Below are 13,480 nucleotides of genomic sequence, written 5' to 3'. Positions count from 1 at the left end.
GTTTGCTTCGTTGGTGAGTCTGCTCAGATGGATGAGTGAGATCTCTTCCAGCTGATTGGCATCTCTGAAGTGTGATAACGCGCATACAGCTGTAGTGTAAACAGGAGAAGTTGTGGAGAAAGGCCTATTAATAAACGTGTGAGTTCTGGGATGAACTAGAGGCCATCGTAGACGGCCCTGAACATTACAGAGGTTTCGGAAAGTAAAAGCCTGCTCCTCGTCCTCTTTATCTGCTTCTTTGACAGTTTGTGAAGTTTGGACATTTGAGGGTTGGTGTGCAGGAAAAACGCAACCCACATGGCATTTAGCATGTAAATGATGCCACAGTCGGGCCCGAGCACAGCTCTGACTCGGGTCCTGCCGTCCTGGTAATTGAAAGGCCTGAAACCCAGCTTCCCAGTGGGGAACAAATAGGCAAATAAATTGGAGGCTTCCTTCTTATGGTTTATTGATGCTGTTTTGACCAAGTAAAAAGATCATTTACCCATAAACGTTCAAATCTAAGGTTGTTTCCTTTTCTTTTCTTTTCTTTCTTTCTTTCTTTCTTTTTTTTTTTTTAATATTGGCTATTTGAAAGAAGCGTTAGGAGATAAAAGGAGGAAAGAAGCTAATACCATTATCTAATATTTAGATAAAACCCCAAGCAAAACAATTAGATTTATAGTATTTTTCTGTCGCTGTTTTCCTTGGCGCAGATAATAACAGTCAGGCTTGCTTGTTTCTCTCCTTAGAGTTATGTTCAAAAGAAGAATCAGAGCATTATCGTAATACATGTTTTTTTTCTCATTAGCTGGAAACAAAATATATTGCAATAATGAGGGGCAAAGGTCTTGCAACTCAAAGTAGCAGCGAAGTGTGCCTGGTGTTGCACAAATATTGGTTCTCGTTTAATGCTTGAGGGGAAATGGGTGCAGGCTGAGAATCTCAGATTAGCCCCTGCCGCACCCTGCCACATAACGCGCATTCCAGCAGTGTGGGGTGTAACTTGACCCACGCGTTCTGTGTCCTGAGGTCAGGGCCGTGAGCTTTGGCGTGTTCTCTCGTGTCCTGGAAGGACTTTCAACATACTCATGCCAACCAGTGCTGGCTGTTCTGGCCAGTGATCTGCAGGGGAAGTGACACTGCATGGCTAGTATCCCTGCTTATTGCCGTCACGATGTGTTACACACCTTCTCAAAGAGAATCCCCAGGTTAAAACAGATGATCCGTGTGGATTCTCCTGGACAGTAAGAGAACGTATAAAAATCTATTAGGCCGTAGCACAATTGCCCCATCACAGAAGGATAGCAGAGATGCCAGGAAGGTTAAATGTGTTATTGCCGAGGGTAGAATCTAGATTTTTGGACAATACTGAGGTTTCTTGATTTCTTTTCTCCAAGGTTTTAGCCATGAATGATACTAAAACCTTAAAATGGTAGAATTTAGCACTTCCCCCAACTCCCCACTTGAGACATGACTGGAGTCTGTCGAAGGGAAGAAAGGCCACGTGGCATGTCAGTGCGTGAAAGGGTCGGCCTGAGGGGAGCAAACCAGCCAGCAGACCCCAGTGATGCTAGCTAACACCAGGCTCCCCGAGCACAGTCTCATTCCCGGGCTGGGAAGAGTCACTGTGCCCTCCTGCTGAAGCAGAGGGGACACATGTCAGGTCTTCCAGTTAGAAAGCTGCAGCGCACTTAGCGCCACCGGAAAAAGACATTGGAGGGGAATCCTGACTGGCCTACCTCCCCCTCAGCACAGTGTGACCTTGGGCCAGTGACTTCTCTAAGCCCGAGTCTCCTTTCCCGCACAATGGGGATGGAGGGGAGTAGAGGCTGGTGTCTCCAAGGCCCTTCTCTGACATTAGAATTCTGTGATTTGAAGTAATCTGAGTACAGTCCCTGTAAGATGCCTTTTCCTGAACTCAAGCCTGAAGAGGAGTTTAGATACACCCCCCCCCACCCGCTTTTGGCAGTTGGTAGAGGAGGAAGGAAGGGGTTCCTTGTGGCTCTGCCGTGGCAGTGAGCACCTGCAGAGCAGTGGCCAGCCTTAAGGGGACTGTCTGATGGCACCATTCTGCTCCCTAGATTGGCTGCAGTGACAAGGCCAGGCCAGGCCATAGCAGTTTCTCTAATCTGCTAATCCACTTACCACCTGACAAATTCATTAGCTTCTCCTGTATGCAGTGCACTATCCTGGATACACTTTGCGAATACAGAGTAATCAGTACCAAGGTTTGCACCCTCAAGAAATGTCTCCCCTGGTGGCCAGCTTCGCTTCACTCCTGGGCCAGGAAATAACACAGGCTGCCTTTCCAGGCTGCCCAGTCTCAGTGCTCAGAGAAGGGAAACTGGCCTGGAGGGCTTGGGGGGAGGAGATGGGGGGGCTCCCTAGCCTCTTGATCTCTTCCTCTCCTCCTGTGGGCCCTTGTCTAAGCCAGCCAGAATTTAACTTAGTTCTTACTCCTTACCCAAAGGGTTTAGTTACCGAAGTGCCAGGGTGGCTTCCTAGCGGTCGTAGAAACTTACATGTAATTATACATGAAGTGATTTTTAAAGATAACGTGAACTACGCCCTAAGGTTAGGAGAAATTTTTTTTTTTACACCCCCTCCCCCCCCCATCCCTCAAAAGAAGCCTTTGGTGAATCTTTGAAAAGGAAATCATGATTTTCACAGTGGGGAGAATCCAACCTTGGTTGACCTGGCTGATAAATTCTGAGAATTTTGAATGTCAGGTTTTCTTAAAGTGGGATTCAGGCCATATGGCATAGGTAGGATAATGCTGGGAATGATAGATGCTGCACCATGGACCCCAGGGAGGTTTCAGCAGACATTTCAGCCTTTAAGTACTAGGCCTAATTGAATGCCACGGGCTTAATTAGTATATTGAATGTGATAGAGGTGATGGCTTTGCTTCTGTTTTCTCCTCAAACTTCTGTCCATTGCAAAACTTACCCTTTATCTGTTTTGGAGCAGATAGAAACATTGAGAACAATGTGGAGGACAGTGAGCCACGTGGAGAGCCAACCAGAGGAGGTCATTGCTCATCTGGTTTTCTGAACCCAAGATTTAAGTCAGAAACTTTGCATTTGAATCCTGGTTTCTACAATTTAATAATAGTTCCTCCCCGTATGTGTTGTTATTTGTGATTTGAAACATATTCAAGCTAATTGAATTTAGGCGTCAGTAGACTTGTTTAAAAGCAGGTTCTGTAAAGAATGAGGCTCTCCGGGAGAAGAGGGTTGTCGAGTTTGACGCATGAAATTGGGGGGGACGTTGCCTCACCACCGTAGGGTGAAGCCAGATGCCCAGGTAACTGCTTTAGGAAGCCAGAGGAATGACACTCCAGTGCTAGAGGAGAAGATGTGATGCCTGTTTTGTCGAGAGGGAAGGGAGGGAGGTGTGTGACATCACACAGCTCTTGTTAGTAGCAGGGTCCAGTGGCGCATGCTTAAAGGGGACGCCGATTACAGAGGCTGTTGGTCTGCACGTTAGGGTTTACAAGGACCTTATCTGACAACACTTGGCATTGTTGCCTGATCAGTATCCCTAAGAAGACAGTGTTACTTTAAGGAAAATATCCAGGAGGTCAAAGTTTTCCTGATTCCAAGAGGTGTTCTCCCCAGCTCATTACGAGTTGTTGAAATTTCCCCAGGTTTAGAGGTAATTAGGAGACATAATTGATTCGAAAGGGCTTTAGGTTGAGAACCTACCGAAAAGTCCGAGGTCGGTCGTGGAAAACAGGAAGTTGACGGTAGCTGCAAAACTGCAACTGAGAGAAATGTTCTCCAAATTCAAACAAGCCTTGAAAGAGCTGTTAACCACAGAGTGGCAATTTACCAGTAAATAAATACTGGCCACACAGACATTCCCATTCCCCACAGCCATGAGATGTGGGAGTTAAAAAGAATGGATTCTTTTATTTCTCACCCTCTTTCATTTTATTCTTGCTCGTTAGTGGAGAAACGATCTTGGACAGGAAAATCACATTAGAACTTTGATAAGTTGCTTTTTGAAATAGAGTTGTTTCCATGCCACAGACATTTGGAGCAAAGTATGTTTATTGAAATATATTTTTATAGAAAATATTACAGAACCTGTAATTGAAAACTTATGGCAGTATTTCGGGGAGTGATATGTTCTTAATGTTAATTTGTGGATTCGCTCTGAACTCCCTTCTGCTGTTTTAGAACCATTGGCTGAGTGAATGTTTTCCAAGAGTCTTTTCAGATCTAAACTGTGTTTCATGGAATGGAGTGTTTGGTGCTTAAATAATGTATAAATCCAGTTGGACAGAATCTGCCTGTCAGTTTTATTAACTTTGACCTTTTCTCCCATTATAAAGATGGTTCGGTAAATATTTAATGGGCCCCTTATAGATCTTGCCAGTCGGAGCTGTGTTCCTGGAAACTGGGATACGTATATATGATTAACAAATGTCGCTTAATCACTATGAGTCAGCTTTGAAGGGCAGGTTTTGTTTTTTTGGGAAGAGGAGTCTCTGTGTGCTCTTAGAGGTGCACTGTATGTTAAGAGTGCCCAAGATGGCAGAAGGTTTAAAGGAACCCTTTAAAAAGAAAGCAGCGAGCATGCATTTCTGCTGTTTTGGGGGTTTTTTGTTTGTTTGAGCAAATGATCAAAATGATGCCAGGTGGGCAAAACCACGCTGCCACTCTGCATAGTTAGCAGGACTCTGCCACTGGAAGAGTCAGCAGGGCCGGAATGGCTGAGCTTGCATGGACCCTAATAAGATACAGAGAAGAAGGAGAGCCAAAAGGAGAGACGATTCCTTGAGCCGGGAAGGGACCCCTGCCAAGCTGTCTTTCCCTTTAATTCCATAAAGCCCCATGCATATTGCACTCATTGCAAATTCTGGTGGGGAGGATCGAAACCCAAGTAGCTGACATTTTGAAACATTGTCTTTCAAACTTGTACTGTCCCTTGCTTCCATTGATTTCCCATTTAAGAAATCTGTCGGAGAAAAACAAATTTGAGCAAAATTCATTGGTCCAAGATGAGTTGTTAGAGCCAAATTATGCCCCCCCCCCCTTTTCCACCCTGAGAAGAACTCCATTTTTATTATGAATGCGATATATCTTTGTCTTGTATTGTTCAGCCATGAGGCTCCCACAGCAAATCGACCAAGTAAATCAAGAGCCTGTTAAAAAGCAATATGGATGCTCCAAACGCAGACATTTCAGTCTTACTGGGTCACTGGATATCTTCATTTTTTATAGCCACTTTCAAGAAGCAGATCATTTCAATTGGTTTTCTTTTCTTTCACTCTCTATTTGTGTGCAGCCCGGTGGCTTTAGGTGAGGCCATTTATTTTTCTGAACGTTATTACCCTTTGCATCCAGGGCCCAGCCCCTTTGATATGGTGGTCACCACTTTCATTACCATGAACTGTAGGGTAGCTGACTCTGCAAAGGAAATCTATGCCTCGGAAGAGCATTTTGAAAAGACATTGATTCAGAGCTTCAGAGTGAATGACTATTTGTATGTTTAGTTAATTCTAAATAAATGTTTGAAAGACCTTGCTTAATTTGGGAAGGGAGGAAGAAACATATTGGATGTTATAAATGGTCTCAATCCAAATTCTTAGCTTGGCATTTTCACATTTGAATGTTTTATTTACATCTGTTCAAAATTGGGATACCTTTCAAGGATAATTTTATTATAGAGAGATTGATGACAGCTCTTACAATCTAAAACACAAAAGTATGGGATTAGAAAAGGAAGATAGCAATCATTGTCACATGTCAGATTGGATATCAGCCTCACTTGGCAAAGAGGGAGGATGATGAGTGGTATTTTAAAACAGAAGCTCCTGCTGGTGAGATTTGGGGGTGGCGGGGGGAGACTGACTACATTGGGGCACGAGGGAACTTTCTGCAGTGAAGGACGTTATCTGTACCGTGATGGGGGGTGGGGGGCAGTTTCACAGGTATATACATGATCTAAACTGCTCAAGCTGTACGCTTACAACGTGTGCATTTTATTTCATGTAAATTGTAACTCAGTAAAGTGGATGTTTTTCTCCACGTCCTGTCTGGTTTAGAATTAGGCAGCATTTCTTCTCTTTTCCAATAGCAAAATTAAGGCCTAGAGAAGGAAAATGCCGTGTCCCGAGCGGTCTGTCCAGAACAAAGCAAAGGATACAGGCCCAGTTCCAGAGCCCGCTTAGAGTGTTTTGCCTCCTTAGCAATTGTTCCGATTGCGTTTATACAGAGTAAAATGAACTTCTCCATCCACTTCCCTTCAGTGAGCCTGGACCCCTTTGTATACTGGGCTGTGGGCTATACCCAGGAGCCTATCCTGAGGATTGACACTTGTCTCTCCGCCACTGGGAACAGTGGCCCAGCGGTTCTGAAGGCTGAGGCCGACCTGTGCTGTGTTCCGTATATGTTTGTGATAAGCCACGCTGTGCTCCCGGTCTACTCGAGCAGACCACCGAGTTACGTGGCTTTTATTGTTAGCAAGAGTTCCGAGAACTGATTTGTCTTTAAGGAATCCCTCAGGATCTTATTATAAAAAATGACATAGGCTGTAGAAAACCATTTATCGAAAGCACGTATGAATAGTAGTGAAAAAATAAAGAAGAAGGTAACAGTGACCTGGGTTCTACTACTTGGGAATATACCGTTAACATTTAAGAGACCACCTTTTTACATGCCTCTTTGTTGACAGTGTATCCTGTATCCTAACCACCAAAATGGTGCTGTAAAGTTCTTTCCGTTATCTCAGCCAGGTTCCCGGCTGTTGATGGCCACTCAGATCGCTCCCAGTTTCGCATCATTATGTAATGCTGTGCCCAACACCCTTGACCACGTTTCCTTTCCTGTTTGTCTCGTCCCCTCACAAATACGTTCCTTGAGGCAAAATGTTAGTAGCTGTATTTGTGGTGATTTGAAATGTTCTGAGGTGGCGGGGGGGGGGGGGGGGGCGGGGGGTGATATATCAAGTGTCGATAGTTTCACGGCCTTTGTCCTCCTTTTACCAAATGTCATTTTTCTCCCCTTTTCGTTCCGCTTCTCTCTGCAGTTGCAGTACCACGCGGGCCTGGCGTCTGGCCTTTTGAACCAGCAGTCGTTGAAACGTTCTGCTAACCAGATGGGGGTATCGGCCAAGCGCAGACCAAAGGCCCAGCCCACCACGCTCGTCCTGCCGCCTCAGTGAGTAAGGGGTTTGCGAAAGCCCTTCCGTCCTGGGTGAGCTCTACTTGGTGCTTGGTTTTGGCCCACGGAAAGTTATTTTTGTGAGATCGTTCCTTCTTTTGAAAAAGGGCTCCGCTGAGATTAGAAACCGAGCGTGCGGGTAACATATCTTGTATAGATCTCAAGTGAAGCAGTTATGACACCGTTCGTAAATGACATATTTGGTGCGTGGTTCCCCCCCCCCCCCCACCTGGGATTGTAAGATACCTTACAGCCTTTTATTTATTTCCCCGTCACGTTCCCAAAGTTGGCAGAGCCGAAAGTACGGCTGACGAGACAGCTGAGGAGCACGTTTTGAGAAAGCTGGAGGCCACCTAGAAATCTGGGAGAGCTGGGATCAGAGTCGTGCTGGGCTCACTTGCCCGTTTTTAAGCGAGTAAAATACGACCCCCTCTTTTTCCTAGTAGGAGAGATGAGAGAGACTGTAAGGTTGAGAACACGTTCGGCCTTCACACAGGTGTCCACCCACATCGGGCCGCGTGGCCACCACGTCCGGGATCCCTTGAGGGCTCCTCCCCGGGCTCCCAGTCGGCACACGTGCTGCCTCCCTACCCAAGTTTAACACTGCTCCACCTTCTGGGGACGGTTACGTTTACCTGTTCTTGAACTTTGTGTACATGGAGGCACACGACACATAATCTTTTGTTATCATCTCTTTTTCACTCCACGCAGTGTGTGTTGGATTCATCCAGGTTGTTTGTTCTTTTTTGTTGCTCTCTCGAATATGCCACGGGTGATTCATCCGTTTCCCGGTTGGGTTGTTTTGTGCCAGAAGCCCTAGTGGATGAAGGCCAGGCTCACCCAATGTGGAATCAGAAATGCAAACACACCAGGGGCTCCTGGGTAGCTCGTTGGTTGAGCGTCTGACTCTTGATTTCGGCTCAAGTCATGATCTCGCTGTTCATGGGCTCGAGCCCTGCATCAGGCTCTGTGTTGAGCCTGGAACCTGCTTAAGATTCTCTCTCTTGCCCTCTGCCCCTCTCCCCCTCATGCTCACACTCTCTCTGTAAAAAAAAAAAAAAAAAAAAAAAAAAAAGGAAAGAAAGAAAGAAACGTCAACACACCAGTCTTTGCTGATAGCTTTTCTGTGAGCGCACACGCTCCCCGTAGAGAGGCGGTACTCCCAAATGGCTTGGCTTGGACTCTAGACACATTCCCTAGCCTGTCCTGCCCTCCTGTTGTACCCTCTTTTGGTTACATCCTCAGTTACAAACTACACTTGAGACCTTGAACGATGCGGGGGTTACGTTACAGGCGCAAAGAGCTGGATATAACTTTTGGCTCCCCCAGAGCTTGACCACTGATAGCCTGATACCGACCGGAAACCTACAGATGACATAAACAGTCGACGAACACTGATTGTATATGTTAAACGTATTATATAGCCTCACAATAAAATAAGCTCAAGGAAAGAAATGTTATTAAGAAAATCATAAGGAAGAGAAGATACGTTCACGGTACCGTATTGGAGAAAAAGCCGCGTGTAAGCGGACTCAGGCACTTCCAACCCGGGTTGTTCAAGGCTCAACCAGACTTTTTAAAATTTCCAGCCCTGAGCAGTGTTTGCAGGTAAGACTCGGTTGTTTGCCTTTACACAAGATCTCTTCTCTTTTCTTTTGGAGGAGCAAATATTTATCATACCTACTGTCTGCCAGGCACTGTCCTAGGCTGTGGGGACCCAGTCATGAGCAACACAGATGTGGTCCCACCTTCCTGAAGCTTTTTGTTTGCTGGGGGGAAAAGGCCAAACCAAACAAAAACCACCCCAAACAAAGTAACAAGCTCACATAATAATTTCTGGTTAAGATTGGTGCTTAGAAAAGACGATGTAGGGTGGTAAGGGGTGGGAGCGGGGGAGACTGCTTAGATCAGGAGGTGGGGGGGGGGAGGTCTGAGAAGGCCTCTCCGAGGAGGAGACATTTGGTGGAGAAAGGCCAGTGGAGAACTGGGGATGCCTCTGGGGGTCTTGTCCCTCCCCGGTGGACACTCACACCACCCCTTCTAGGATTTTAGGGTTTTCTTCACAATTTAATGTTTGCTTCCAGGATAAGATGAACGGGACCAACCATGCACAGGTGCGTGTTCCTCAGAGACTTTCAGGGATGCCAGACCGAGGGTTTTTTCCTCTTTGGCAGAAAGCTTCTTTTCTAAATTTTATTTATTTATTTTTTAACGTTTGTTTATTTTTGAGACAGAGAGAGACAGAGCATGAAGGGGGGGGGGTCAGAGAGAGAGGGAGACACAGAATCTGAAGCAGGCTCCAGGTTCTGAGCTGTCAGCACAGAACCCGACGTGGGGCTTGAACCCACAGACTGTGAGATCATGACCTGAGCTGAAGTCGGGCGCTCAACTGACTGAGCCACTCAGGCGCCCTGGCAGAAAGGTTCTTAAGGAACATTATCTGTTGTTTCTTGTATGTTGATTTGGTGATTCTGCCAGTCTCCAACTTTCAGTCCTCTGTAGTCTAATGGGCCTTGTAACTTGTCATTTTCCCCACATGGATTGTCTACTGAGGCAAGATGTTTGGCGAGAAGTGAAAGACTTTCTAATGGTCCCATAAGACTGGAGCCAAAAAGTGTTTGTTGCCGACTCTCTCTTGACAAAAGTCAGCTCTTAACCCATCTGTTCGCCATTTGTTAATTTGCATCGGCTTGAAACCTGTTTACAGGTGACGTGCTATTATGAGGACACTTAGAAACTATTTTCAGCACCGAGGCAATCAACAGACTCTGTTCTCATGCCAAAAAAAAAAAAAAAAGGTGTTCACAACTGTCATTATAAATTTATAATAAATCACTCAAAATACTTAGTTTCAAAGAGAACAGTGGTTACTGTGTCCTAAGAATACAACGTTGGAATGATTTCCTATACTTAGTAGCCTGTTTCCTGTGAAAATTGACTGCCGCCTTTTCACATCATTGAGCTTTTGGGGCTCATGTTATCCTGGATCCCTTCAGAGACCTGTCCACTAGGCAGGATCTATATCTAAAGGACATTCAGTGCCTTTTTATTGAGCGCCTACTATGTGCTACTTACTGTGTTAGAGTCAGGAATAGAAATACCAATGAGACATAGCTGCTGGACTAATTGAATTAGAAAATATTTTAAAATGAAAACATAGGCCACTAATAATATATATATATAGAAACCAAAGATTACAAAAAAAGGAAAACATAACAATACTGTCATGCTGAGAAAGTTATTGCTAAGGTTTTGATGGATATTATTCTCGACTTCTATGCATATATAATTTTTGAAAACAAGAAACAACCTCCAAAAAGGGTTGTATTGTAATGTCCCGTATCACATCTCCACACTTACTGAGCGTAGCTGTTAGACATCAGTGTGATTTTGCAGAACATAAAATTTGCATATTAATCATACACGTTATGGTTGTATTGGGAAGAACACTACTGATTGTAACATTTTTTTTTTTTTTTTTGTTATAAGCACGACATGACCATAAACTGACTTTGTCATTAGGGAAATCCCTTATAAAACAACACCCAAATCTTCCAGGGCTGGCTGCATTAGCTATCTATCGCTGCGTAACAAATCACCCCAAAACGTGTTAGTCTGACAGCAGTAAACATAATCTCTCACGTGTTCTGTGGATCAGGAGTCTGAGAACGGCGGACTGGGTGGTCCTGGCTCAGTCTCTCATAAGGTTGCAGTCAGATGTAGGCAGGGATGCAGTCATCTGGAGGTTGGACTGAGGTTTGAAGGTCTTGTCCACGGTGGCTCCCTCACATGGCAGGTACGTTGGTGCCGGCTGTCGACAAGAGACCTCAGTCGCCCTCCACAGGACGCTTGAGTACCCTCATGACTGCAGGTGACTTGTCCCCGAATAAGCCATCTAAGAGAACGAGAGCCAGGAGGACTTTATCCTTTTTATGACCCAGCCTCAAAGGCACAGCATCCATTCCGCCCCATTCTGTTGGTTAGGAATGAATTTCTAGGTCTCCTGTCCGAGGGGAGGGGACGAGGCTTTCCCTTTTGAAGGAAGGAGTGGAAAGGATCTGAGGACGTTATTTTAAAACACACCTCAGTTGCCAATGGAGAGAATCCTTGCACAGAGGGAGGAATGGCTGAGCCCACAGGAAGCCCCGTTCACTTATTTACTCAGCAAATATTTTCTCAGGGCCTGTATGCGTTTAGTTCTATGCACTGTGCCGGGGATTTGGAGATGAGGAAGATAGAATTTTGGCTTTCAGGAAGCTCTGAGCAGAAAGAGAGGAACAAACAAGTAGCAGGGAATCCTGGTAACGTGTGCCAAGTCCCGAGGATACGACCCCAAGGTGCTCGAGAAGGCCACGGGCAGGGTGCTGAGAGGGAGCCACGCTTCGGGGGGGCCCGGCCAGACTTCACTGAATTTCTCCACTGCCAGGTGTAAAGGATGGAGGCTGAACTTTACCAAGAGAGCTCGATGCTTTCTCGCACAGGCTTACGGGATTCTAAGGAAAGGTTTTATGTGTCAGCAGCGGAGGGCCAGTGCTGGGCTCCATACCCCTCCTCCTCTGGAGCTCCGTCAGTGCGGTGACCGATGGGTTTCTGCATTGGCTTGCGTCGGCATCTGGATGGCAGTAAGGCTGCACAAGGCCACGGTCTCGGCCTAAGTGTGCCGAGACCACAGGCACGACAAGAACCCGGGAGGTTTGTACGGCGTGTTTGTTTTTGAAATGCGGTTGGCTTGAACAGTAGCAGTCTTTGAAGACTCGGTGTCCCCTGAGTTCCCGGAGGATTAGCGATTCGTGAGATTAATGATTCGTCTTTTTCTCCTCCTCCTAAGAAGCTGGATGGAAGACAAAGATGTCGTTCCGTTCCGTGATGAAAGCTCTTTTGTCACGTGTCAGCGGATGAAGCGACCTCCCTCCCGTGACTCCCGAGTGCCCGCGTCAAGTCTCTTGCCGAAGGGGCGTTGGCGTTGCCAGAAAGGAGCCGTGTCGCCTGTTCCTGGGCGAACTCGATCGGGCTTTTGACCCTTTGTAGGATCGAGATCAGCTGGAGAGCGGCTGTCTTACTCGACTAACCTGCAAGTTGCACGTGGAGATAGCTGCGTGTGTCAGATGGAAGCGTGTTTGCGCTCGCTCAGTAGTGTCAGCGCCCTGACACGTTGTCCCGTGTGCTCTTGTGCTAACACGGGATGTTGGTTTTAATCCATAAGCCGGGCCGAATGGCCCGTGGCGCCCGGCATCGGCCTGAACACATGCTGGCTCCCAGGGCAGCGAGGCAAAAGAACACTTACGTCTTCTTATTTTGCACACCTAGGTCTCATTTCGATTTGAGGGAATAAATCGTTTTACAGACGTGTTATTTTTAAAAATACTACCTCCCATCCCCCGGCAGTCGTGGGGACAGGCAGTTTCTTTTGTGCCACGTTATCCTTCATGGAAAGGTCCTGACTGCTAAGTTTTTTAAGGGCACTTTGGGGGCGCCTGGGTGGCTCAGTCGGTTAAGCGTCCGACTCTTGATTTCAGCTCAGGTCATGATCTCACAGTTCGTGGGATCGAGTCCCGTGTTGGGCTCCACACTGAGTGTGGAGCCTGCTTGGGACTCTCCCTCTCCCTCTCTCTGTCCCTTCCTGCTGTCAAAATAAGTCATAAATAAACTTAAAAAGATAAAATAAATTAAGGGCACCTTCCCTTGCACGGGCTACCTTTTCTCTAGTCACTTGGGATACACGGTCCATCCTGCCAACCGGCAACAGCCCTTCCTCTTGTCCAGTGTGTCCACCCTCCCAGCTACTCCGAGCCGTGTGTCCCCTGGTCTCCTTTCTCTCCCACGTGTCAGGATTCCCCTTTCTCCTAGTTTATTTCCGGCAGCGTGCAAACACGCTCACCCAGACCCGCCTCCCGTGGGAAGACCTGGCTCATGATCCCGCGTCTGCCAGCTCCCACCCCCACTCTCTCCTCGTGACAGCGCGACCTCTGGAAACAGTTGACCGTGCTTCTCTCCAGCTCCGCGACCAGGCCACCACTGTTCTGATTTCTATCGCCGTACCCTAGTCTTGCCTTTTCTAGAACTCCACGTAAATGGAGTCATGCAGAACATCGTATTCTCTTTCCGGTTTCTTTTGCTCAACGTGATGGTTTGGAGACTCATTTATGTTGTATGTGTCAGTGGTTTGTTCCGTTTCATCGCAGAGTGGTGTTCCTTGGTGTTCTTTGGAGTCTGCTGGCACCATTTCTTCCCCATTTTGCATCTGTTTCGATATCATCTCGTACCTTTCGGAGTGCCGGGAGCCCTCCTGCTCCGGTTCGTGGATGACCTACCCCGGGTTTGAGTAA

General features: G+C 46.6%; 1 protein-coding gene across 7 annotated transcripts in view; it reads left to right on the top strand.

Annotated features, from left to right (window-relative positions):
- Positions 1–13,480, top strand: part of MED27 (mediator complex subunit 27) — a 240,810-nt gene that overhangs the window by 58,940 nt on the left and 168,390 nt on the right. For all 7 annotated transcript variants that reach the window (XM_019420766.2, XM_019420764.2, XM_019420762.2 and 4 more), the window contains exon 3: positions 7,021–7,151. In XM_019420766.2, the coding sequence (XP_019276311.1) occupies positions 7,021–7,151 (131 nt within the window). The remainder of the gene's footprint in view (positions 1–7,020; positions 7,152–13,480) is intronic.

This window comes from Panthera pardus, unplaced genomic scaffold (assembly GCF_024362965.1).
Source record: "Panthera pardus isolate Hobbes unplaced genomic scaffold, ASM2436296v1 HiC_scaffold_20, whole genome shotgun sequence".
Lineage (NCBI taxonomy): Eukaryota > Metazoa > Chordata > Mammalia > Carnivora > Felidae > Panthera > Panthera pardus.
This window is presented reverse-complemented; position numbering and strand designations above follow the sequence as displayed.